The 21,555-nt window shown below is 38.9% G+C and overlaps 2 protein-coding genes and 1 long non-coding RNA gene across 4 annotated transcripts; 2 read left to right on the forward strand and 1 right to left on the reverse strand.

The window, feature by feature from the left end:
• Nucleotides 1–1,236: 1,236 nt before the first annotated feature.
• Nucleotides 1,237–6,750, forward strand: LOC121951167 (MICOS complex subunit Mic10-like). The gene is made up of 4 exons (XM_042497411.2): nt 1,237–1,355; nt 6,244–6,291; nt 6,389–6,498; nt 6,580–6,750. Exons 1-4 carry the CDS (start codon nt 1,295–1,297, stop codon nt 6,586–6,588), a joined length of 228 nt encoding a protein of 75 aa, XP_042353345.1. The 5' UTR covers nt 1,237–1,294; the 3' UTR covers nt 6,589–6,750.
• A 4,401-nt stretch (nt 6,751–11,151) lies between these two features.
• On the reverse strand, nt 11,152–16,351 carry LOC121950700 (uncharacterized). Of its 2 annotated transcripts, none has more exons than XR_015778847.1 (4): nt 16,103–16,351; nt 15,742–15,851; nt 14,358–14,577; nt 11,152–11,287 (listed from the first exon to the last, which is right to left on the reverse strand). It is a non-coding gene; the product is annotated as an uncharacterized LOC121950700 (long non-coding RNA). The 2 variants fall into 2 exon arrangements; XR_006106339.2 differs by lacking the exon at nt 11,152–11,287 and adding an exon at nt 13,495–13,632.
• nbl1 (NBL1, DAN family BMP antagonist) lies at nt 13,403–17,775 on the forward strand. Its single transcript, XM_042496770.2, has 3 exons — nt 13,403–13,575; nt 14,489–14,600; nt 17,161–17,775. Exons 1-3 carry the CDS (start codon nt 13,403–13,405, stop codon nt 17,440–17,442), a joined length of 567 nt encoding a protein of 188 aa, XP_042352704.1. The 3' UTR covers nt 17,443–17,775.
• Nucleotides 17,776–21,555: the final 3,780 nt, after the last annotated feature.

Raw genomic sequence — 21,555 nt, forward strand, 5'->3', positions numbered from 1 at the left:
CTTCCAGGCAAAACATATTCAAAGAAAGACAGTGACTCTAGTTAGATGTCTTTAGAGAATTACTATTAATGTGTGTAAATGTGAACACATAGGCCTAGTTTTTTGCTGAGAAGCCGATCCGAAGTGCAACACTTTAGCTGTGTTCGAAATCGTCCCCTATCACAGATATAGTGCATTATATAGTGTGTTCGCCATTTTGTAGTGGTGTTCAAATTCTCTGCTGGTTATTTCATCCACTACATAGTGCATTATAAAATGCCCACAATGCACAGCAAAATGTACATACGATGTAACCTAGAGTTAACTCCCATCTACCACAATGCAATGCGGCCATGTATTTCCAGGGGGAATAAATTCCAACATAGTGTCAAAAATCTTGTTTGGTTATCCCCTACATAGTGCACTGTTTAATACACACTGCATAGTGAGTAGTGAGTGAGTGAATGAGGGGACGGTTTCAAACACAGCTTTTGTGTCTGCAGCATCACTTCCTCTGAAAATATGGGCGGGATGAGGGGAAACTTCCACCAGCAGGAAAACTATAAATTGTAATATATAAAACTATTTTCAGATTAAGTCAGATACATTGAACAGCCAACTAAAATGACAGCAAGAAAAGTTATCAAATTGGATTGGAATAGACCAAAGGATTGTCACTTTAAAATTATGTCATAATGACAAGTAAAGCAAAGTAACATAAATTGAGGGGTGAATAGATATCATTCCTTACAAGTGTATAAGTGTATTTTTTTAAACATCATGGTGCAGAGGCATAGTCCATAGACTTTCAGAAATTATAGGCTATGTCCTCATATAATCTGTTGTCTGATTAAATAAATAAAATGCGAAAAAGAGATGTTCATTTAAAGTGAATGTTATTTTAGGAGCTAAATGAAAATCAAACGCAAGCAGTAGGGCAAAAAACTGAAAAATACTACTGTGTATTGCCATTATTATATAAAGTTGCGTAATGTGTTGTCGTGTAATTCCTGTTTTTATTTTATTCATTATATTTGTTGTATTTTTTAACTATATTAACTATTATTTATTTTTATTTAGTATACTGTGGACCTTTCTCTGTGTCCTTAATAAAGACAAAATAACAATAATATTATCATTATTATTATTATTATTAGTAGTAGTAGTAGTAGTATTTTCATTGCTATTGTTATTAATCTACAATACAAATATTGTGTAGTGGAGGACATGGATGTATTATAATAAGGCGGGTTAAGTTCACGTGACTGTACATTGCTCTCGCGTTACTTTGCAGGACTTCCCGACAGCTGAAAACATGGCAGACGAACACGGACGGAAATGGGACCGCTGTCTTGCTGATACAGCCGTGAAAACAGGTTAATGATCTTTTTAATAAATATATCATTATTTTACGCTAACACTGGGTATTCTGTAGTAATTTAAACCTGGCAAATAAGCGGTGCTACGGGTCAGTAAAGGTCCTTTTCTGCGGGACATCTGTGTGATCACGCTGGGACAGTTTACTGAGGTCATCCAGAGAGTTGACCGCTGCTGAATGGAGAAAACAACGTGTTTTTATTTTGGTGGGGATTCATTATATTAACAAGAGCACATAGCGTTTGGATTCAAGCTAGAGTTCTGTTTAAATGAACAGACTGTAGAGCGCTGATGTGGGTGTGAGTGTGAGTGTGGAGGGTGTATGTCATCTGTAAAGGATCATTCTGTAATTTGCTCTGATACCCAGCTTCTCTCATTTCTCTCCATCACCCACATCATATTTTACAGTTAACTAACAGCAAGGAGCAAAATGGTCCTACTTTGGAGATCATGTTTGTCTTTCCCTGAAAACTAAAGCATGGCTCTAACATACAGGGCACAAAGAAGAAGCACCCGTTTCAGGTGCTGATTTAATTCAGACCACATCCACAGTAAGATGGGTAAAACTGACGAGTCATTCCAGACTAAAACACCTAAATCATTGAAAACTGCTAAATCTGTGACCCCATCTCTCTCTGTATACTGTGTTTTAAGTCCCACATTAGTTGATCCTGTTTACATATTGTTACATATTGTTTTCATTCTTTTGCCCCTGTAGAGACTAAAATACAAAGCCAGCCTTTTCAGATATATCCACTGGAGAGACTGTTTTTGAAAAACTCAATTTTGGGGTGAGAAAAGTGCAGGTTCAGCATTGACTGAGGGCTATGAGAAGATTTTTCCAGTTTAGTCTGGATGATTTCTTGTAGTGTCATAAAGCTGCCACTTTTAAGCCAGTGCTCTTCAGACGGTGTTGGTGTGGTCTACTTGGGACCAGTGTTACTCTTTGTTAAAACGCTTTCTCATTTTTATTTGGTATAAAGATCTGATTTTTAAATCCATCTCCAGTTATAACTATTGTTCTGTGCAACTAATGCAGCAGCAGTTCAGGCACCAACTGGAAAGCAGAAACAGTCAAGCTATAAAATCTGTTTACTTCATGGGCTTTGATCCACTAATTAGTATGCCTTGCATCATTTTAATCAAAATAATTTGCCCAAAAGCATTGGTAAGCTGATACATACAAACCTGATCAACAAGTAAAGTCCACATTTAAAATTATATTTGACATATTTTGCTGAATTTGGCCCAATATCAGCAGGAAGTACGGAAAGAAAAAAACAACCTGATCAAAATGACTTAAAGTCCCCACTGACTTAACAAAGTAATTACTTTTTTTTTATTATTCCACAGTCACCTCACACTAAAAACAGCAAACACATGACAGCGTTTACTTAAATATATGATACACGGAGCTAAACAACAGACATATCTGGGTTTACTGCCGAAACCATCTGTTAAGTAACAACATAAATTGGAATATTTCTTGGAGAAAGTGACATAAAATTACTAGATGTTCTGGTTTCCTTCATCGACTCTGGCCTTCACTGACCATGGGATCTCCGTGCAATGTTTATCTGTGGTATTTGGAACTGTATTGGTCCAGCAGTCAATACTTAAACTGCCAAACAGTTTGTCCCAAATGACACTTAATGATGTCAATTTAAGTCCATTGAAATATGTTTCTTGCCTGGAGGAAAAACATCTGCATTGTGGCATTTCTTTGTGCTCACTCGATGTAGCAAACTGCCAGCTGTGCCAAGGTGTTCCTGGTAGCCAGAGAAACTCTGCAGCATATGTTCTGCTCAGAGGCTTGTATGATTGCACAGGGAGATATTGCTAAGCAGATTTTGTGTAGCATTGTGTTCGTGAGTTTATGAGTTATTTTAATATGATCAGTTTTTAATTTTGAATCAGAACATAAAAGATGAGGTATCCTCTCGTGCTTCTACACTTCATTTTATACTTAATGCTACTGGTTCAGATGATGTGGTGAAACCTTTGGATATGCTACAAACCAAGTAAGCAAAAATTCATTTGTATAACACGTTTCATTCCAGGGGGAAGCACAACGTGCTGCACAAAGTGTGAGGAATAAGTTGCAGGCACAAAACAAAGCCGTCAGCTAAATAATAAGAGATGAAGAATAAACCAATAAAAGATACAAAGTCATGCGAGTCACAACTGATAAAAATGTTAAAATGAAATAATATAATAACACTAAAAATAGTAAATTAATATAAGATAATAATACATATGAATTAAAGTTAAAATAAGATAAATAGACCAATAAAAGATGACACAAATAATAGATAAACCTGTAAAAAGTAAAAACAAACTTACGTTAAAACCGTTGAAAGAAATAGAATAAAATAATTGGAATTTGTGGCTAAAAAGTGATGTCTTTAAAATATACTGTTGAGGCTCTTCTAATATCATTAGGTAACATGTTCCAGCGGCTTGGAGCCTAACAGCTAAAGGCACTTTCACCCATATTTGTGGAGATCCTGGGACGTGGATAGGAAAGGATATGGATTGTGTACACTGGTCAGTGACACAAGTGAAAAGATTAGAGAAATCAAATGCAACTTGCTCTGTAAGGGGAAAGAACAATCAATAACATCCCATTTTAACAGGAAATAACTCTATTTATTGGAAGCACGGTATTTGATTTGAGGAAATTGTAACAATAATAAAGTGAGACAGGCCAGTAAAAATCTTCACTACATGTATACAGACAAGCTCACAGTGCCAGCACCCTGATGTTTGTCATGTATAATTTCGACCTCATTTTCTATCTTAGGTTAGCATTTTAACATACTAACATTTACTAATTAGCGCAAAATGCAAAGTACAGCTAAGGCTGAAGGGAATGTCACTAGTCATCACAAGGGCACCATCAATGACTGTACAAAATTTCATGCCAATTCATCCAGTAGATTTTGACATATTTCAGTCTGGATCAGAGTGGTGCACCGACCAAACAAGACAACTTTGCCATCCCAAGAACTAGGGATACGCGATATTGGATTTCTGTTGATATCCGATATAAACAAAACTCACAGCCAATACTGACACTGATGTATCCACTGTTTTTTCCCCACCTAATTTTAGTGATGATCAAGTTTATTCTGTAGCAGAATTAACCTCATATTATGTACACTCTTATGGTGATGGCTCAACAGCAGATGGAGTCATAAAATACAGTACTTTTGTGTGTATGCAACATTCATTCATTGTGCAAAATAAGAAAAAATACTTCAACTGAGGGTTGAAGCTTTTTTACATGTTCACTTTGTCAGTTAATATATATATATGTGTGTGTGTGTGTGTGTGTGTGTGTGTGTGTGTGTGTGTGTGTGTGTGTGTGTGATATCGGAAGAAATCAGCACGTTTGCAGATTCCCATTTTTATTTTAAAGCCAGTATCTGCTGATATAGATGACATGCACATACTATCATGCATCCCTACCTATAACCAATGTAGGAAGCATGACTAAAAGCTGCACATGAAAACAATCTGACGTCAGACAAGCTGCACAACTGAAAGAACTTCATATTACTTCACAGTTGCAATAACGACACTAACCAAGTGATACTATTCTTTTTTTTTTTCACTCGGACTGTGCAGATCCTAAAGTGTTCCCTTCAGCACACTGAAACAACGTTAGCCAAAGCAAATGAAATTTGCTGTCACAGTCATGCCAACATTTTAATGGAAGTCATACAACTTAAGTTGTAATTTCTAAAACTACATTTACAAGATCATCATGATTTAAAATGAATGTCTCCTTGATGCCATTTCCTTAAAATAGTTGAAATGATGAACAAATCAATAAGCAGCTCTGGACTTTATTTTCTGAGAAAACCAAGTGCTATTTTCTGGCCTGTGGGTTATACAGTTCATTCTACTGCTGCACAAATGTTTTTGTTATAATCCATCCCCCTTGGAGACATCCAGACAGAGACGCCAAAATGAGATGTTGATCAGCCCTCATATTTTGCCAAAGGTTTTAGCGTATTACTGTCAGTGGAAAATCAGGGGCTTCAAAACTGCCCTGGCTGAAGAGCAAAGAAAGACTGAGGCTGCAACAGATGGAGAACCTTAAGTTAAACTAAATCTTTGCTTGAAATGGACGCAGAAGACAATGATTTATTGTTGATCTAATGATAGTGAGGGTGTACCGGGTCTTTTGTGGTCTTGTTTGACATTTGTAAGTTGTGTAAAGAGAACAATCTGAGGATTCTGGCTCAGGCAAATCGGTCATGCTGCATAGCTCCCTGAATCCAATTAAGACTCGGAGGGGCCCAAATGGCTGTTTTTTTTTATTTTTTTTTATGTGTTTTCTGTGCTGGCTGGTCTGCTGTTGGGTGTGGTGTGGCCTGCAGCGAGGTGAAGTTAAGCGCGCAAACACATTCCTCCTCAAGATCCCACTCTGGTCTGAGCACTTCAAACAACTTAGCCAACTTCTGTGCCACTGACCTCTGTGGGACCATACATTACATACCTGCACGTGTGCACTCATTGACCTGTTACCTTCTCTGCCCTCTGCCTCATGGACACTGTTGCTGCCCCTAACTCATGTCCCCCTTTCTTGAACCGCTTTTACCGTTTTCTGTCTTTCTTGAAAGTTTGTGCTCAGGCTGCTTTTCCTCTCCCTCTCTCTTTTCCTAATGAGCAACGTCTTGCTAACTTGTGTTATTTACCAACTCTTGCATCAAACATAATGGAGGCACCCTGCTGACCTCATTACGACAGATTTACATCGGTGCCAGCCGGTTTTTATACTGGATCAGGCATGATCACATTACCTCAGCACTAAAGTCAACTTTTTTTTGGAAGTGTAGTTTAATCATGGCACTTTCTTTTTTTTTACTCTCTTTGCAGTGACTGGCCTTGCTGTGGGTGTTGTGTTCTCCGTCCTTCTCTTTAAACGTAAGTTCTCTGTGCTAAGGTAGGCTAGTGATTGAAGCTTTTTTTCCCCTAAGCACCACTTTAAAACATCATTTATGGGTGTGTTTTTCTCTCACAGGTCGCACATGGCCTGTCTCATTCGGTGGAGGTTTGGGACTGGGCATGGGATATGCCAACTGCCAGCATGATTTCAGGTCACCGTACCTGGTTCACGGCAGAATGGTTAAGGTGAGCACAGAGGGTAAAATGTGTTGTTTGTTTGGGCTTTGTGACACTTACTTACTGATTTTTTGTGTGTGCTATTTACAGGACCAGTAATAAAGGACTAAAGATGATCAGGATTCCCCAAGAAGCTCCCCTTTCGTTTTTGTGTCTGTTTTGCTGCTTAGTTCTGTCCTGGCACTAGGGTCTTATGATGCCCACAATGTGTTTATCAAATGGCAGTCATTGTATATTTAATAAAGCGATTCTGGAAAACTGTTTCTTTTGCTCTGTTTTACTGTGTGCATGTTTGAGGAGAATGAAATGTGGTTTGGGGGTGGGAGGTAATTTTTTGTGTTAATGAGCTGGGAGACTCGAACTCCTGCTGTTTTGGAATGAGGGCCAGGTTCAGCATCTGCAGCCCTGTTAGAGTGGGAGGACGAAAAGTTGCACACAATGATGGAATAAAGAAAATACAGTTGGTGGGAGACTAATACGAGTGTTGAAAGAGACTTTAAAAGGAGAGAAATTTATGTTTTGATTTGTGTGAGATGAACTTATTCATATAGTTTTCCCATCTATAGATGTAGCTTTTTTTAAATACCATAATGGGTAGATCCTTTTCCCAATACAAAAAAGTGGCCCAGTCTGATCTTTAGTCATGCAAAAATCAGCATTTGCACAGTATGCAATGATTTGTGGTCGTATTTTAAGTTGCGTGAGCTGGACAAGTGTTTGCTGTGACCGTGACCGTTTTCTTCACAGGGAGTTAGAAAAGCATGGGTCTCCATATCAGGAAGAATCTCTTACGTCTTGTGTATTCATTGGCCGTGAGTGTGTTTGGCGAGATTGTTTTGAGTGTGATTGATCACGTATGTGTAGTTGCATGGGCCTGCTAGGAGCGAAGAGGGATTGTTTGTGTGAGTTTGTGCAGGCGCACACGTTTATCCAGCCCCCTGGTGAAGCAGAATCTGTGGAATGCAGAGGAATGCCATTTCTGGACTGGAGCTCAGTCTTATTACTAACAGGTGAGTTCTGCACTTTGCACTCTGAACATAGCACATAGTTTACACTTTCACATCAAAGAAAACATTAACGCGTGCACGCCTATTTTAATACACGCACTCACATTCTCCCCTCTCCATCACGGTAACAGTTTTCTCAGCAATGTAAGCAGATAATGAGCAATGACAGAAATAAAGCATGTCACTCGTCCCCTGTCCATTAAAATACTTGTTTGCAAGTGAAGCGTGAGACAGCTAGGGTTGCTTATGGACACAAGCCAGGCTGAACACCTGTAAGCAGGTAAGATGAAGCACAGGATTGGTGTGTGTGTGGGGAGGGGGGCATCAGTGACAAGGCTGAGATGTAAACAAGGCAGACAAAACCCATAGATGATTCCTGTCTGTGCCTGTCTGACACATTCTCCCTGATGAATCATAATTACTGGCCTAATAATGCTACCTAATCACAATTGTTCATCTAATGGCTCAAAACTGTTCAGTCAGAGTTGTTTAATGTCTTAAATATAAAACCAGACATGCCATGTGTGCTGTTGCATGACTCCAGCTTGGAGCTGCTGCAGCTGATGCTGCTGAATTCAGATCCTCTTAATAAAAGCAGCAAAACCACACTGTAAAAATAGCAACTCGATGACAAGTAAAAGTCTGGCAGAGCAAATGTTTTTTTTAAAGCATTATTTTAAAAAAATGTACTTGTGGTTATCAAAAAAGTATATAATGCAGAAAAATAGCCTCTGTGATTGTCATTTTATTATATCATTACATTATTTTGAATGATGTATCCATGTGTAAGCAGAATTTTTGCTTCTGTAGACAGTCAAGGTGGAGCTAATTTGACTTTACTTCTTAAAATAAAGGTGTAGTTCAATGTAAAACAATGCTCTGTATTGTTTAATTGCATCATGTATTTTTTACGCAAGATATTTTTGTTAAATTATAACTGACAATAGATGTAGTGGATCCGAAAGTACAATACTTCCTCTTGAAATGTGCAGATCGAAATAAGTTTTTGACCGTGCATCATCCATGCTTTGTAGTGTGGAACGTGCTTTATTTTAGAACATCATGTAGGTAGTGGACCAGACTAGGTGTAATTTTTAGATGGACTTAGCCTGCTGTACTTTTTTGTATTTTCTACTTCCCCCAATAAACCTCTTTAGAGTTCTTCCTGCCTCACATGAGTACTCGGATTTACACAATGGAGCTGGAACACGAGTCAAAAGCGATACACTTTGCAGACTAAGTGGCTTAAAAAATATGGTGTGTTGAAATGGCCACTATACATTCCAATATTTACGTATCATCTTGGCATGTTGAACTGCCAGCTGCATCAAATACAAAGCACTCAACTCCACACCACCGACTGCATGAGTAATAGCTGCTGCTGCAGGAGTGTGAGCTCCATACCGGGGACAAAGACCCTGCCTGCAACTACACAGTGACAAGGATAACTGTCACACAGTTTATGTTACCTAACAGATATCAACGGGTTTGGCGACAGAGTTCAGTCATTTCGGCGTTTGTGTAAGTTTGTTGAGACTGTTTAATGGCTGAGTGTTGGATGTTAGCCACTGCTGCAGTGTTAGTTCATGCGGACAGACATCAAGGGGAGAGTGGCTACAGAGCTGGCAGAAAGAAAGTTTGCTAATGCAGTAGTGAGTCAAGAGAGTCTGGGATCAGACTCCTGGCGGAAAAAAGGAATGAATGCAGCTATCATTTGACTGGAGACATTTCAATACTATTTGGTACTGGGTTATTTTGGTCAATACCTTAAGTATCAGGTACCGATGTCCAGCCGTAGTGATGCGCATATTGTCCGTTTTCCCTTGAGGATCTGAATACTTCTTTCTCTACTAAGCGTAAATTAAGTGCCCTCGTAGGTGGCTATCGTTTGGGTTTTATCTAATACCGGTTCTAAAACAATACTTTTGAAATGGAAATGGTGCCTAAACAGATACTTTAAAAAAAGAGCACAAAATGGTAAATGACAAGAACATCCTTTTTTTTGTTTTGTTTTTTAACTTGACAAGGCAAATTTAAACTTGAAATGGTTTCAGTATACTTAACAGTTTAAATTATACTTCAAAATATGAATATGGATCAATACAAATTATTATTGACAAATTCATCTGATGACTAAAACTGACCTCAACTCCAATAAATTAACATGAAATAGTAGTTACTATTAACAGCAAAATAAATTTGGATCCGGGATCTGTGATTGCCTCACTAACTCAGGAGAGACTGAGCAGCCAGACATTTCTCTATTATCTGTCATATACGACTGAGACTGTCTCTGGAATAAGCACAGCTGGTCCACCTTAACAGGCCACCTTAAGGGAGCCTGGAAGGTGCTTGATAACTTCAGTGCTTACCCCCTTTATTTCAGTCAGCAGGTGAAAAGCAAAACACGGGAGCTTGGCTAGAGTCGTGAGGAGGTGTAGCATTTATTCACTGACAAACAGCCTAAACTGTTGACACACTGCACTGCCACGTTACTTCGTATTCTCTGCTCCACTTGCTGCAGCCTCACCAGCACTGGCACACGCTCACTCGCTCTGTCTTTCTCGCTCTCTGCCTGGCTACTCACACAATTTGGCACTAAAATGATGTACCAATGTCTGCATTATGTTTTGGTCCAGTAGGTATAGGGTTTCAGTACCCAACCCTACCTACATGCTAAAAAACTGTATCTGCCCCATGACCCCACCACATGCAGTTGGTGGCCTTTTTATTTTTTTGCCCCAGCGCCTCAGACAGCCGAAGTCCACCACTGCCAGGAGCTTACTTGGTCATCATTTTCCAAAGCTTAAATGTTAGTCCTCGCTCCCATTTAATAACAATTTTAAGAGGGCAAACTCACTAGTCTGCAAGACTGGAAAATATAATGCCGCCGAGAAACTCATGTGCTCATGAGTCCTTTCGTGGTTTCACTGCAGACATATTTAGAGGTCTTAATTAGATCAAGTTGTCAGGAGTGTATGGTTAAACAACCTGCTGTTGCTATCATTTCAACTTCCTAAAGGTATCAGAAAAAGGATCAAAGCATTGATTCACATCTGTTTCCCAGTTGTGTTGCATGATCACACTGTTTCAATTTCAAAATCTAAAAACATATGTCAGCAAAGCGATGCCAGATGTATTTGCAAACTTAGCTCACGACTGTAAATATCTCATATTTTTGTAATCTTGTCACATTTGCATTTTTGCCCTGTAAATGTGATCTGCGGTCTCGCCTCGCTCCTACTTTGGGAAACATTTGAAACCTTCCCAACAGCCCCCCCTCCACCTCCACCTCCTCCTCCCCGTTTTCTTTCGTCCAGAAACGGCACAGCAGGACCCCAGTCTGAGGGCTCAACCGCGCCTAACCCCGGCTACAGAGTTTTACAACAAAAGACAACAACTTGGAAAGTGTTTTTCAGTGGAGTTACAGGGGAATTTAACACTGCACGGCAAGAGAACAAAAGGGAGGGACGTGCTGAGCTGATGGACTGAGGGATGAGATAGCGCTCATAACTTACCCCATCTCCCCATCCTTCCCCGTCAGTCAGTCGGACTTCTTTTTTCTTTCCGGATGATGTAACTGTTTTATGACTGGGCTCGGATGTATCCTCGCCGCTGACCAAGTGCTCACATTTTCCTTTAATTATCAGCGCGGTGATATCCGACGGCATCCTCCGGTTGAAGGGGCCCGTGTCCAGGTTTCGGTGAGGGGGCTGAGCTCAGCGGGACGTTGCGCAGTGCTCAACCGGCTGTTCCCCGGGGTCGGTGAGCGGTGGTAAGTGTCTCCGCCACTGTTGAAGAAAGTGGAGATAACTTAATTAGACTACTCTTAGCTAGTTTGAAAAGTAAAGTTACAAGTACTCTTGTTATTGTCGCTAAACACACGCACTTTTTTTTGCTAGCTAGGTTGTTTTTTTAACCGTTAGTTAGCTGCGACACTTGTTTAAAATGACCGTTGCAGCTTCTCCCAACTTCCGAAGTAACTCGAAGAAAAGAGTCATCTCATCGGTTCAAAAATTAAAAAAAACAAAACAAAACACTTTTGCCTAATCTATATGGCTAAACTCAAACATGGTATATGAAAGAAAGTCGGAAAAGTAAGATAATTCTCGACATCCTGCCTGTATCGGCTGTTAACCTGAAGTAACGGAAGCTAGCAGACGTTACGTTAGCCGGACGTTACTGGGAACGGATCCCTCGCGAGAGGTTGTGAGTAACACAAATTCAGATGTAACCCTGTAATATATATTAAATATAGAAATACGGACGAAGATTTTGTTGTTTTTTTTCCACATCATACGCTGTTATTACCGCATTTGAAAGAGTAACGTTAGCCAAGTCATTCGTTACTGTAACGCGTTACCCGTTTAATGCTATTTCAGGGTGCTAATTCAGTCAGAGTGTGCTGTTTAAAGAGAGTAACGTGAAGTATTCAGATCACCTAAGCGAAAGTTAGTAATCAGGGAAATGTACTTAAAGTAATCAAGCTTATTATTATTAATAGTAAAAGTACACAATGCAGAAAAATCCACGTGAAAAACACACTCAAGAAAACTCTAAATTATTAAATTAAAAATAATATACAAAATATGTAATTATATATATATATATATATATATATATATATATATATATATATATATATATATATATATATATAAAGATATAGTGCATTTTTATTAAAATATTGGTAAATTGATTTTCAGTTCAATTGGCTAATTAATTGACTAATCGTTTCAGCTGGGACTTGTATAAACAGTTTAGCAGCTTAATTTATGATAAAACATAATTTTTATAAACTCTACTCATGTTTCTTTATGCAAAAGTTTAATATTTCCCTCGGAAATGTAGTGGATTAAAAATACATGTCATGAAAAGAAAGTACTCAAGTTAAGCACAAATAGCTCAAATTTGTACTCAATAAATGTAGGACAAACTGTATGCACTTTCCAAAATCAATTACTGGCAAAATTAACAATCAATTAATTGTAATTTGAAAAAAAAAACTATTTCAAACAATACCAAATGCATTTTCCTCAATCAAAGCTCACAGGAACATATTGCATATACTTTGACAGTACTGCATAATCTATCGATTAATCAATTACATTTCACATTTGAGTAAATTCTTCAAATTCTTAACGACCGATTAATCGAACATCCAATAATTGTTATCTTCCCCAAAATGTGCCGAGTTACATTCCACCACTGAGCCTGAGCTCTTGAAGTCTGTCTGTCAAAAACATTCGAGCATTATGTCTATGAAACCTCCTTCCATATGAAAACACAGTGAGCTGTCCCTTTATGTGTTATATCTATACAGAATATATAAGAAGGACTATTGATTCTACAATGTACACAGTGTTTCTTGCGTCAGAGACATATGGAAATGCTGAAAAGTGTGTAAAGTAGTCGACGTGGGTGACCACAGACACTTTTTTATTAGCAGCAGGAGAAAACGATTTTGTGGGTTGTAAATGACGTGACTGGTTGAGGCATTTTTAAAGAAGAGAGTCAAACAGAGCAGAGGACAAACTTCAGTCAGGTGGTATGGAGCAGACTTTTGCCTCTTTGTGAGCAGCATAATGTTCTCACTGCAGCTGGTGATTCAGATAATTAGGAAGTTGTCTCTTTGAATCAATTAAATGAACCAACATGATAAAAATATGACGCACAGGGACTCCTGGGTTTAGACCTGCTAAATTACCAGGAAGTTGTCACTCTACATCTGCAGGGATATGCAAAGTCCAATTCATATAATCTGTAAATCCAGGCAACATTCAACAAGCAGACATCAGAGAACATCAAGACATTTTGTGACGACTCTTTTCAGAGTGTGTTTGTGTGTGGAACAAGCTTAACAGAGCGGTAACACGCCACGGTTTTCTGCCCCTTTAGGTGCAGTCATGTGGCAGAGGATTCTGATTTGTTGGGCACTGTTTGCACTGTATTCAGCGGCACCGCCTGCACACATCAACCGCCTGGCGCTGTTCCCTGACAAGAGCGCCTGGTGCGAAGCCAAGAACATCACACAGATAGTCGGGCACACGGGATGTCAGCCTCGCTCTATTCAAAACAGGTCAGGATGACGGCCCTCTCTGTCTCTTTCTCTCTCTGTCTGACAATCTCAGTGCAGCTGAAAAACAAATAATGCAGACACGTCTAGATAGCGGTGAGATGCATCCTCAGCGTCAAGCCTCATTCAGTTTATATGGCACTGAGAAAGTGCTACGCTTCTGCAGCTTACACACATGTTTTAAGTTATTACCAGCGATGATTTTAAACATGCAACACTACTGTGGGAGTCATGGATTCATTTAGAAAGGGGAGAATTTTGTAACATAAATATTGATTTGGGGTGATTTATATTTTGCATTGTTGCATGTTTTTTTGTTAGTGTTTTTGTATGTTATTAATTTATTAGTTTCATGATTACGGTTTTATGGAGAGCTGGGTCACATGGATATGGGCTGTGACATTAGCTATAATACTGTAGATGAACATATGCACATGATATGATAACTGGTACTTGATGCATGTGAGTACGTGGTTGCAGCAATTGCAAATTCACACTTGTTTTTAAGTGTGCTTGATCTATAGTCAGTGGACAAAGCATGCCAATGTAGCACTCGAACATTTAACTTCAAATTATTGTCCATATAACAGGTCATTAGTTATTCTATAAACATTCACTCAGGAAATATTAGCATGTATCCTTCACTAAGTTGCAGTCCCAAAGTGACTTACTGAATGTATAGGTTTTGCACAGTACTATAGTACTTCCACAGTTAAAGACAGGACACATTCTCGTTATCTTAATCATGATTTTCATTTATAATGAGAAGTTGACCAGTGATTTACCTGACATATACGAGTAACTAGTCTGTATTTTGTGATTCTGTGTTTGACCCGAGGTGACCAGACATCCACAGGAATGAGCGCTCTGGCTGTGCAGTTGAATCATGCAATAACGCACTCTGTCCTCCTCGCAGAGCTTGTCTGGGCCAGTGTTTCAGCTACAGCGTCCCCAACACGTTTCCACAGTCGACCGAGTCTCTGGTGCACTGTGACTCCTGCATGCCTGCCCAGACACAGTGGGAAGTGGTAAGATTTATTGCACATTAGCTCATGTAGCAGGCACACACCAACCCTGACTTGTCAAACTCACACACAAACCACAAGTTTCCAACATGAAAGAATCGCTGCCTGCTGGCAAACACGAAGGCGAAGGGGGGAAAAAAAAACAGAAATGGAAGATTTTGAAAAAAGATTTATGTCACAATTTTTGCAGTTCTCTGTGAACCTTAATCCTGTATTTTCTATTCCTCTAAAGTTCACTGTCCGTGTTAGCCAGAAGGAATCCAGTCTTATGACAACAAAGGCTTTGTAGTGAGGTGTATGTAGCTTGGAAAGCTGCCAGGTGCTCTAGGCGGGTGGGACCACAGGTGAGGTTGCCTCAAGTTTCAGTGGAAAATATTGTATCTCTTGGAGTGCACTGCTGCGACCTGATAGATTAATTAATTTCTTGGTACTACTTCTGTTGCTTGAGAAAGGCCAGAGAAAGTGCATTTGCAGTCTCACCTTACTTCTAATTATCTGGACATGGATGTTTATGTCTGTGGTTATGATTGTTGTTGCAGGACTTAAACAAAATTCAGTTTGAAACAAAACAGAGTCAGTTCTCATGAAAGAGGATACTGCTCCATGCTGGTTTGGCACTTGGTGGTAGATCTTGATAAAACTGCTGAATGATCATTTTCAATGGATAATGGAAACAGAGAGGGGAAGTTGTGTGAGGTCCGGAGGGATAGAGCAGCTTGTGCAACACTGAGATTTACAGGGGGGCTTGTGTATTTTCTGTTTTTTTAATATTTATCCCACTGACAATACAACTGTGGCGCAATCGTTTTCTTAGCCTGAAAATACAACAGTCTTTAACCCTTTGAAACCAGGATCAGTTAAGACGCCTTTCACCAGCTATTTGACCCTTTTGAACCGCATATAAATTGGATTGATTTCTTTTGAAAACACAGGGAAAAGGCAATGACTAACTTGGCAAGAAATGTCCCACAAATAGCAAGAAATAAGTACAATTTGACAGGAACATTAACTAAAAACTACTTTTTAGATAAATGGGGTGGATTATCAGAAAATTATCCAAAAATTAGAGAAAAATGTCCAGAAAACCATACTTAAAATAATTTTGTATTAAAAATTATTTCATGGAAAAAAATATGATAAATACCTTTATTTTCAGAACTTAGGTCAGTTGCTTTTTGTTGTTTATTTTCAGGTTTTTTTTGCTCATTTTTGGGCCATATCTTGTTAAGTTGATGTTGCCTTCTCCCCATGTTTCTGAAAGAAATCAAACCAATTTGTCAGGTTTCAAAGGGTTAACAAAGCAAAAACACTACACACATCCATCCATCCACATATAGCAGTTTGTGCATACTGTGAAAATCGGATTTCCTCAGAAGCAAAGTTAGCAAAATAAATAAATAAATAAAATATTTCACTGAATACACCAAGTAAGATAAATACGTAAATCACCTGTTTGGGCGTGAAATTGCCGCCCACAGACACAATGGTAGATATGACCAACTCACTGTGTTTGTTTGACGATGCAGGGTTCTTCGGGTGTCGACTGATTCACGGGATGCGAGGGGAGTTTGTCTGACTGTCGCATTCAGAAGAAACAAAAAACTCCAAACAAACAAATAAACCAGCTTTTATGACAACCGAGTTCAAAAAAATGTGGCTATTCACATATTTATCAAACAATAAAACTGAGATTTAACCAAACACACAGCGGCTGAAGATTGTATCCTCTTTTTGGTGTCTTCCCTAGTTACTAATTTCACACACCTGCCTTTAATGACGGGATCCTGACATGCCAGGTCAGGTGATGCATTCAAGTAATCCTCCAAAATGGGAAATTTAATGGCTTGCTAGAATGACTGTAATATAACCAAATACAAATAAATAAAAGAAGTAAAAATGAAAAACAACAACAACAACAATAAATTCCCTCTCCCAGCAGTTTAACAGTAGTTTAGTGTCAGTGTTACTCATTTTGTTTTCACACCATTTACAGTAAAAATAAATATGATAACAACAAAAGCAACACACACAAGACCCTCTTAGTGAAAGAGCCACAAATTCAATTTATATTGTTTCGTTAAGAATATTTTTAACCCTCCACGCCAGCGACAGCCATGGCCAGAGGGATTGTTTTCAGCTTGTCCATCCATCCTATTCTCATGAAATGCGATATCTTAAGAAAAAAGGAAATTTCATCAAATTTGACACAAACATCTGCTCAGACTCAACATTGAACTGATTAAATTTGGTGGTCAAGGGTCACTGTGACCTCACAAAACAAGTTTTTGGCCATAAATCCAGAAATGATATGCTTCTCATGACAAAATTTCACACAAATGTCTAATAGAATAATATGAGGACGTGATGATTCATATGTCCAAAAGGTCAAAGGTCAACATCACTGTGACATCACAAACTGACTTTACATATGATTTAACAAACCAGCAGAATTCCAGTAACAACTGACCTTTTACCTCCAGATATGAAACCAAAGCACTCAGCTCTGTCTGTATTGCGTGTGTGTGCATGTATGTATTGTTTGCATGCATGTGTGTGTGAGCAGGTGACTCTGGAGTGCCCGGGCAGTGAAGAGTCTCCTCGTGTGGATAAACTGGTGGAGAGGATCTTCCACTGCAGCTGCCAGTCGTGCAGTAAGGAGGGAAGCCAGGAGGGGGCGGTGATGCAGCTGTATCCAGCAGACAACGTCCTGGACGCTCCGTCTTTACCTGACACCCTCAGCGGCGCTCAGTCTCACCCTCTGCCCCCTTCAGACACACACTCTCACAAGCACGCTCACGCACACACAGACCACCACACGCTACCACACACATCAGACGGAGGGTAGGCACAGCTCTTTATGTCCCTCTGCTCATCTCTTCTGCCCTCTTCACTCTCCTCCACACTGCATCCTTTGTACCACTCTGTAGTATTGTAAAGGCACTTTGAAAATATGGCTTCACTTCACTGCACATACACACACACACACACACACACACACACACAATCATGCTATCAGATTACACTCTAGTGTATATAAACTCGTACAAACACACCAGCCTATGCACTCTGTTTGTTTGCTGATTAAACATGCATCCAGACACGACTATAGTCAGTTGATAAGCTGTAGTCTCGTTGTTTTTAATCTGCTTTAATGCAATAAATTCTATTGTTGTGATAACTGCTCTTTTGTCTTGTGTTTTATTCATACAAGTTGGAGAACGTGTTTTTGTGTTGAACCACAGAAACACCCACAGCTTCCTTCACTGTTTCCAGAAACGAGGCTGTTGTCTTTATTAGCGTGTGGCTAATGTGTGAGTTTAAGCCATGACACATGGTGTTGTTTTCTTTTATCACTCCAGTTGTGGACAAACATTTAATAGAAGTCGGTGCCGCTTAATGGAGCACAGAAGAGGTGCATGATGGGAAGAGAGCCTGCTGTTAACTGCTTCATTGGCCTGAATCTGATCTCACTGAGCCAAAAGGTTTAATGAGACGCTGTGATGAAAAAGCCACAGAGAGAGATTTAAACATCCCTCGTCTTATCCTTGTTTTTTATGATTTGGCTACTTTAAAAAAAGATGTAGAATTTAAAGTATGACATTTTTACCCAAGTCTCTCTTAAAGCAGTACTCACATGTCCATATGTACGTTAAAAGATTTATTGTTTGCTGTGATTATTTCTTCTATTGATGCTGGCAGTGAAATGACTGCAAGGTAAAAGCTGGAGGAAATCCACAAGCTGTGCAAAAATGCTTTTAAAGTAAAGCTCATATCAAGTTACAGTCTATATTTCTACAAACTGTTTCGTTGCCGAGCTGTTCTCACAATGAGGCTTTGGAAGACATTTGATTTGGCTAACTCAAACTGCCTATTTTGTCTCCTTTCTCCAACATCAGAGATCTCTGTTCAGTCTGCACAGAGAGAAATGATCACAGCAGCAATGACTCTTTCAGTGTACATATGGGCATTTGAGCATTAGACTTGAAAAACTGTGATCCTATGATGTATGAAAAAAAGCAAAAATAAAAGTCAGAATATCATGCTTTAATTTTTTACACCAGTATGTAATGTAAAAATATAAAATATGTATAATATGCTGAGGTTCCTCAAGTGTGTAAGAAATATAAAAACGTGTCTTGTTAGGCACAGTGCACAAAACCAGTATGTAAAGGTTTAGAAATAGGAAAACATATGTGCATTATGCTACAATGTAAGATACAAAGTATACATAATAGAAATAAGAAAAATATACAATGTGTGCATCATATGTTGAATATATATTCAACAATTAATGAATCAAGAGTTGCAATCTGGACCAAAAATATTTAAATGGCTGGATAGATAGATAGATAGATAGATAGATAGATAGATAGATAGATAGATAGATAGATGATCTCCTTTTTCGTCGTGGTGTTCGTGTGCTACTAATTGATGTGAAATGCCACTGGACTTGGATAAATTACCATGGCAACCTGCTGGATGCTGGTCAGTAAATGGATGGTGACCTCAAACGGGGCTGGAGGCTGAGAGCGACTGTGACAAAGGGCTTAACGGTCCTGAAAGGACACAAACGGAGAATGTTCAGTTTACGGTCTGAGTGTACTTTTGTCCAGTGAATGAAAAAAAAAACATCACTAAGGAACAATATTTGCCCAAACAAAATGTATCTGTGCTGTATGGTTTATAGTTTAAACAGTTCACAGACAGTCCAGCAGATGTCAGCAGACGTTACAGGTAGAGTCTGAAAGGTCATGTTTGCTGTAAGCTTCTTAACTTACTTTTCAGCTCCTAAGAACCAGATAACAAACACCGAGCAGCGGCGTCTTCCCCCCAGAGTCTCTACAGCATCTTTCCTTCATCAATCATTCCCTCATCTCTATCTCTGCGTCCAGACTGTATCTTTTCTTCCATTTCTCGTCAGCTCTGTTCCATATCCTCTTATCTTTTCCCCCCCTTGTTCTGTGTAATTAAATTTGAGCAGTGAAAGGTTGACTGTCTGTCTGTGCTGCAAAACAAATCGATCATCCGCTTATCTCCAGGCCACACAGCTGACGAGGCTCCGGGATTGGTTAAAAAAATACTCCAGAGGGAGAAACTCAAAGAGACATTTCTGAACATGTCACAGCTTATTGTCGTTTATTTACTTATTTGTCAAGGTCTGATTTATTCTTTTTTTCTCCTCTTTTGAAGGTTTTCTGTGTTCTCTCTCATGCACTCAGACCTTGACACTTATTCGGGTACAAAACACTCATTTTTTACGTTGAATACATGTTTTCTGAAACAGTTTTGTGCGACAGCCAGTGCTGTTTTCACCTTGTGTGTGTGTGTGTGTGTGTGTGTGTGTGTGTGTGTGTGTGTGTGTGTGTGTGTGTGTGTGTGTGTGTGTGTGTGTGTGTGTGTGTGTGTGTGTGTGTGTAATCATGGAAAAACATCGTCCAGGTGATAACTATTGTAGCAGGAACTCACACAGAAGCAGTTTGGAGTATCAAGTGTTTATAAGCCTGTCTCTCTGTGGATGGATTTTGTTAATGCAATCAAATACGTGCAAGATGGAGTCATGAAACTTTACAGGTGTGCAGTTGAGATCAAAATGAAGTTTGAAGATGAGTGTGGTCCGAGTAACGGTGATGGAAGTAATGAGGTAGAAACTACAGAACAGACCACTGGCTCACCCACTTTACACCGCCGGCCCACATTCGTTTGGAGTGATCCCATTGCAAGGTATTCTCTAGTTTCATTAGATCTGAATGTATCTTTTTCTTTTAGATCACAGCATGTGTGATCTCTATGAATATAAGTGTACCCCATAATCCAATTTACCTGAGATGGTATCTGTTTATTTGACGACACTGAAATCTGCTTACTCATGTAAACAACAGCAGATGTAACTTGATCGGATGCATAACAAGATGAACAGGTCCATGATACAAGAAGCATTTACAACAATTTATTATAGCTTATTTTAATTATTATTTGAACAATCAAATGCATCATTGTACAAACCAGGCTGAGCGTCCACACCCTGGAGTCCACTTCAGCATCACTGTATCAAGGTGGCAAGTTAGACCACTGGAGGCCAGATTTGTCTTTTAGAATATTTTATAATTGTTAAATGTATATTTAAGGAATTATCAAATAAAGCTTAGAGAAATAGCGGCACCACATTGAAATAAGGCAAACTTTATAGAGGCAATGCAAGATGCATAGCTCTCACTAAGTCATTGTTTTGCAAGCCGCTATAGGCAAGTCCCGAGTCACAAACTTTAGGTTTTGAGTCCTGAACAAGTCAGAATACACTCTTCACCAAATCTAATGCCATTTAAACCAAAGTACCGTACAAAATTTACAGAAAACACAGATTATTTATAAAAAAAAACTATTTTTATTTGTCACAAGTTTGATGGAAGTTGGTGTAATTTTGTCAGACCAGATTTCATTGGTTTTGGGGAAATAAGTGTCAACTTGCTGGGAATGAATAACGTTAATGTAAGTTGATTCTGGAAATGAACTGACTGGTGGCACATTTTTTTAATGACATACTCTCTATCTGTGGGCTCATGGGGAAGGTATCACGTGTTTTCAAGTCAAGAGGTTTAAGTCCAAGTGAAGATATGAGTCACTGGTGTCAAAATTGAGGTCTTTTTTTTTAATGAAGTTGAATCAATAGTCCAAGTTATATGACTTCATTCCACAGCTCTGGCAAGTTGGAATTGATGGCTTTTATATATCCGTTATGAGCCATCAATGAGAACAACATTTTGGCTGCCACATTGTAAAAACAATCACTTACTTTGGTTGCCACCTATCTTTTTATTGACTGATTAAGCATCTATAAATGTTCTTCATACATTAATAAGTACCAACTCTTTAATTTCTTTTTAAATAAGTTTGCATTAAATATTTAAGTGTTGGCAATTAATTTCAAGTTGTTTTTTTACAACAATCCATCAAGTCTGCA

This window comes from Plectropomus leopardus, chromosome 2 (assembly GCF_026936395.1).
Source record: "Plectropomus leopardus strain MGB_pleo_1.0 chromosome 2, ASM2693639v1, whole genome shotgun sequence".
Taxonomy (NCBI): Eukaryota; Metazoa; Chordata; class Actinopteri; order Perciformes; family Serranidae; genus Plectropomus; species Plectropomus leopardus.

What these genes read in the sequence shown, in the direction of transcription:
- LOC121951167 (XM_042497411.2), top strand. Translation starts at nt 1,295, where the DNA reads ATGGCAGACGAACACGGACGGAAATGGGACCGCTGTCTTGCTGATACA. An exon ending in TGATACAGCCGTGAAAACAG is followed by an intron (nt 1,356 to 6,243) that starts GTTAATGATCTT and finishes CTCTCTTTGCAG; the next exon opens with TGACTGGCCTTGCTGTGGGT. An exon ending in CTCCGTCCTTCTCTTTAAAC is followed by an intron (nt 6,292 to 6,388) that starts GTAAGTTCTCTG and finishes TTTCTCTCACAG; the next exon opens with GTCGCACATGGCCTGTCTCA.
- nbl1 (XM_042496770.2), top strand. Translation starts at nt 13,403, where the DNA reads ATGTGGCAGAGGATTCTGATTTGTTGGGCACTGTTTGCACTGTATTCA. An exon ending in CCTCGCTCTATTCAAAACAG is followed by an intron (nt 13,576 to 14,488) that starts GTCAGGATGACG and finishes TCCTCCTCGCAG; the next exon opens with AGCTTGTCTGGGCCAGTGTT. An exon ending in CCCAGACACAGTGGGAAGTG is followed by an intron (nt 14,601 to 17,160) that starts GTAAGATTTATT and finishes GTGTGTGAGCAG; the next exon opens with GTGACTCTGGAGTGCCCGGG.